This window comes from Morone saxatilis, unplaced genomic scaffold (assembly GCF_004916995.1).
Source record: "Morone saxatilis isolate NCDOM2014 unplaced genomic scaffold, NCSU_SB_2.0 Contig10, whole genome shotgun sequence".
NCBI lineage: Eukaryota > Metazoa > Chordata > Actinopteri > Moronidae > Morone > Morone saxatilis.
Window position 1 is genome coordinate 17,889,993 of NW_023339652.1, and position 5,637 is coordinate 17,895,629.

At 39.8% G+C, this 5,637-nt stretch overlaps 1 protein-coding gene across 1 annotated transcript in view; it reads left to right on the forward strand.

The window, feature by feature from the left end:
* dennd5b (DENN/MADD domain containing 5B) overlaps window positions 1–5,637 on the forward strand; it is a 54,521-nt gene that overhangs the window by 11,160 nt on the left and 37,724 nt on the right. Inside the window, exon 3 of the mRNA XM_035681227.1 lies at window positions 3,490–3,599. Coding sequence (XP_035537120.1) covers window positions 3,490–3,599 — 110 coding nt within the window. The remainder of the gene's footprint in view (window positions 1–3,489; window positions 3,600–5,637) is intronic.

Below are 5,637 nucleotides of genomic sequence, written 5' to 3' on the forward strand. Positions count from 1 at the left end.
ACAGTAGTACATGTGACAGATAATGATGAAAAACAACCAATCAAAACAGAGCAAGATGAGTTGATTATTAAGTCTCATTTCCAGATTGTCAAATACTGATAAAAAAATGGGAAACATCTGTGCTTGAAGTGTTGAGTTTCATTGACAGGAGCTTAATACTCATTGAAAACAAAGTGGACAGACTGTGTGAAAGTTCTGTTATTAAATCCACTACAAGGAACTTTCATTTTGTGTTGATCCTGGCTGTCCCTGTGGACAGAAGTTGTATTGTTTCTACTACCTCATTTCATTGATTTCAAGAGGAATCTGACCGTATCCGACATGGAGAAAAACTATATAGAAATGTGCATTACACTGAATTTATTAACAGTTAAACATAGAAGGAGTGTTAAATCTTAGTATAATATGATACAAATTCTTAAAAACAGGGGAAATTGGGAGGTATGTATAACATACACCTGTTTCAAATAAAGGCCTCTGCTGAGATAACGATCCTGGCTACTTTTTGAGGATGAAACGTAAACTAAACAGATGAGACAAGATGGAACATATTACATTGGGTGACTTCACAAGGTTGTCAAGGCAAAACATGCATTGAGTTCTTTTGTGTGGTGTGTGTATTAAAGAGGGTGCAGGGCAGACTGTGCAGGATTTCAAGTGTGAGTGCGTAGAGGATCACTGTACAACACAAGGTTGTACGACAAATCAGAGTTCAGCCCCTTCATGCTGTATAAATAGATGAAAATGGTTGAGGCTATAAAGAACCATGACATTAATATATTTTTGAATATTTTGTGTGGGAGAGAGCCTGTTCATGTGGGAACAGATTTTTTTTGTTGTTAGTTTTTTCTCATTTGCATTCTTGTTAGCCATATCTCACACAAAACCCTTATTGATCCAATGGTGACAGGGCCCACCACGGCATGATCAATCATTAAACATTCAAAACGATTTGCCTGCTCCTCCTCCTTTATCTGCTCCTCTTCAGTAACCTCCTGACCTCGCTCTTATCATAGAAAGGCCCAAACTCTCTTCCACCACCAGCACTCCCAGTTCCAGAGCCCATTCACTTATCTGAAATCAATGCAGGTTAGTCTCCACAGTGTAGCGGGACCGTTGGAAGTCTGGTCACTGAAAGGAAATGAAATAGTGTGTGGATGAGTGGTTAGATTTAATAACCCACAGAGAGTCATTACAGAGCTGCAGTATCAGAGCACCATCAGCATTTCACCAGCCAAAAAGTTTAAACCTTTGATTCAGAAAGTATTTACCCTGCTAAAATCCCCCTGAGATCTTTGTCTTTTGTGATCGTTTTAATTGTTCCACAGGGGTTAAACATTTATTGTACTGAATTGATTCTAAATGGCTTTCACCTCACATATCACTAGACTGTAGTTGACTGTCAAAGAGAGAATTTGCACCATGGATAACCAATGAATCACATTATTTGTATTACTTTTTATACTATCAGTTTACCCAAATTACCAAAAAACCATTTAAATTATTATTATTATTTATTTATTTTGGAAGACACTAGGTAGTTAGTAGAAAACGGCTATTGACACATTTTACTCCTGTCACATTGTACCTGTAAAAAGTACATTATCCATACCAGATACTTGTTTCAGCTCATCTCGCTCAACCCTAGCTTTTACCCCAGTACAATGGAAGTAAATGGAATTTTGTTCGTGTTGTCACATTAAAAGAAAACCCTCCTCACTTTTCCACAGAATATGCCGTCAACCTGTGGAACTACTTTCTACTGAAGAAACAGTCTATATGAAATCTGTTGACAGGATATTATATATATTTTTGTGGTTTTAGTGAACAGATCCTTTCTTTTCTCGCTTGAAAGCATTTATTGTCCATGTTGCCGGTTTTCCTGTTAAATCAAACACACCATGGATAGAGGTAATGCAGCGTCCATCCAGACATAGATGATGAATAGCAGATATCCTTCATCAAAAGGCTTTTCTTCCATAAATCTATCATGGCCCCCCCGAGGACTAGAACACACTTTTATTCAGACCAGTGATGCCATTATACCATAATACTGTTTACACCTACCGCTACCTTAACATTTGTGCTTCTCCCAGGGCTCTCCTGTATGAATTACCACACAGCTGAGGGAAAGACAATTGGAATCTTCCAAACAATTTCTCCTGAGTGTTTCCAATTTACACATAGAGCACTGCTGACGCTGCGACTCAGCAATTTAGAATAAGCCCAGCACAGCATAATAATCTTCTGTTTCTCAGTCACCCAGAGCAATGATGTGAATGTAGTTCAGTGGTGCATAAACAGAAACCAGTGGAGAAAGTCCTGTGGTGGACGCAGTTGTACTGGAAGAAATGGAAGTAGTGGGAAAATAGATCATATAACCAGCTCTGGTTGGACGGCTGTTGTGTCCTGAGCAGCTGTTGGGCTGTCCTGCATTAGACATAGTTTGTCTCTGCTATGCTGCTGGGACAACTGTCTGTCTCTCTCACTCACACACACACACACACACATACAATGAAATCTCAGTAAATGGGTGAAAACAGGGCTGTTATGGATGCCTCACATTAGGGCTGCACAATTGAAATATTATTGAAATTGCAATATGGCCAAGTGCAACATCCAAATATGTGACAAACAGCATTATAATGTATTACAGTAGTGCTGCACTGATTTCCTGGCCTATAAATCTTGCAGCATGAACATCAGTATGTTAATATTGTTATTGTGAGCATGTTTAGCATGCTAACATTAGCATTTGTGTCCAAATCCAGCCACAAGCCTCACAGAGCCATGCATTGGCACAGCCATTCAGGCACAGAGAATATAATTTGATCTTTACTGACACCCTGAAGTCAAGAAATACTGTATGCTTTGTTTGGCCACAGTTCAACGTGTAGATTAACACTCTAAACTGACCATTAAAAAAAGATAGAAATGTTGTATCTGGTCCCAGCTTTAGAGATGACACATTTTTCAAAGCTGGAATGATGAGGCCAACAACACTCACTGGTGTCATCTTTCTTTGTGAAATGATGCCACGCTTTATGTGTGTAGACACATGAGTTTGACAGGATTTTTTGCTCTGCACAACTGCCAAAAAACATACTGCCGTCAATAAAAGGAATTAATAAGCTTGGCATATAGTTCTGATGGATTGGATCATTTGGAACCAGACTTGGATTCCCATTCATATGTGTGTGTGCGTGTGTTGATATGGGGGATAGGGGAAATGGAAAGCAGTCCAGCTGCCGACAAAGAGGAATCTCATGCATGCAGCCAGAGTAGCTGTCAGAGAAAAGCTCCATCCACACTGTCACATACTGTACATGAGGTCATCCCCTCAGTGCTGCTTCGTCTGCCCCCGAACAGACTGAGCCAGTGCCAAATGGATATTTAAAGCTTCATTTCAATATAATAAAGATTGTTTGGGGGTTGACATGTTCAGCTGGTAGTCATGGTTCTAACCTGCTTTGTCCCGTGTCTTTCCAGGTGAAAACTTTGAGCAGAGCCCCCTGAAGAGGACCTTCAAGTCCAAAGTTCTGGCACGCTACCCTGAGAATGTGGAGTGGAACCCTTTCGACCAGGATGCCGTCAACATGGTAGGTGGATTATACCATTCATATGGAGAGAAATGAGTAGATGGGAAGTATAAACTGAACTAATTGAGTACAGCGATACCTCCAGTAGGGCAGTAGAAGACTAGTGGGACCACTGAGAGCAAACACTGGATTATTTAAACTAGCATTTTGGTGGAAGAGACTTCCTTTTAGTGAGGAAACCACACATTTTGAGCATTGAGGATCACAAAACACAGTGCCTTCTCAGGGGATCCTGGGTAACAGAGCGATGATAAATCCCCTCCCATCTTGTCTGGAATGGAGAGCTTTTCATGGATGCCTGCATTGACTACATCTTCCTGTTTTATTTTTGTTGTCTCAATTTGGATGTTTCATGTCGAGGATCGTTGTTCTCATTAGTGAAAGCAGGTTTTCCAGTGTTCATCGAGGATAAACATGAATTGCTTAAAAATCATATTAAAAAAGTACTTGCCTCATAAAACCCCATAAAAACACAAGACGTTTTGAAAAGCTCTGGAGACTTGACAGTAAATGAGAAAATGTCAAGCTGAAGTTAAGGCTGTCTTAATTTATTTTCATCTGGGCTTCTTACTATTCAATATTTGAAGAAAAGTCATGCAGTGTGGCTCAATGACCTGTTCCGTTCTCCCACTATTAAAACCTTCCCATCTGGATTATTTACAGTTACACTACAATACAATTACACTGGTTTTGGAGGTGAGGTTTAAATTTCATTTATTTCTTTCATGTTTCCATTTAGGTACATGGTTCAAATATTTTGTCATTTTGTATATTTTTAAAGCTAAACTCAATCACACAGTTTATGAAGCACATAAATCACAGTAATATGGCTGTATATTGGCAAGATACGATACATATCCTGATACAGGGGTTAGGATTCAATATATTGCAATACTGTAAGCCTTTAAATATAACATTTTATGAAAACCGTCTTAGTGTAAAGAACACACCACCATATGAATAAAGTCTGAAATCAGAACAATGGGATCAGCATTTCACAGTTTCTGTAACATCATAAAGCAGAATATCGTAACAACTTATATCGTTTGGTAAGTGTGCAGCGTGCTGAAGATTATGTCACCACAAAAAGAGATTTTTAAGAGACAGAAAAAATGGAATTGATAGAATTAAATGAAAATGCTGTAAATTGAAAGTAACCAATTTTTGTATTATAGCAACGAAATTCATGAGTCTGGATCTTTGTTCATCACCATCTTACGTCTTGATGAGATGGGGACTATTTTTCTCAACCTATTTTATGACAGTATGCAAATTTCCAGTCCCTATATTCCACAAAACCAGACCTTGATAGTTATTGAAAAGTTCTTGGATTCTGAAAAGTGTGATTGTTTGATGAGGCTCAACTGAAGGTGCTAAACTGTCAGTGCGGTGACCTTGACAGGAACAACAGGAGTTCTCCATGCGGATGTATAGGCTGTGTGTCTCTTTCTCATGATGGAAGGTCACCGCTTATTCTTTCACCTGCCTTGGCGTCAGCACTGCTGAATAATTCAGCCGCAGGTTCTCGCGTTACGTCGGCATGGAAACGGGCCATTTATGCAGCAGCGCAGCGTCTGCAACCCGACACCCGGTTGATTGCGAGGTGAGCTGTCGAGAGTGACGGCAGAGAGACGTTCTAGAGGCACAGTGAGCTGGGATGATGGTGTTAAAAGCAGAGCTGAAGTCCAAAGACGTCACACACTTAGTAAAGTAAACATGGAGGCCACTGAAGTCCGCTTGTATGGTGTCATTTAAAAGATGATGAAAGTAGCTAGACAATGAAGAGCAGATGACAACAAGGAAGGGGAGAAAGACAAACAGATTTTAGTGTGTTTGAATGTGGAGCTGTAAGCGGTGGGATTGTTACGTGAATGATTTCACAGAAATTTCATAATGTCAGAAGGATGCTGTTGTCAGTGAGAACTACATCTGTCAGCACCTCTTCTCAAGACTCTGATATGACTGTTCACACTGAGGTCGCACTGGAAAAAATCAGACCTGAATTGGATTTGGACCACGTATGAAAGTGGCCCAAATC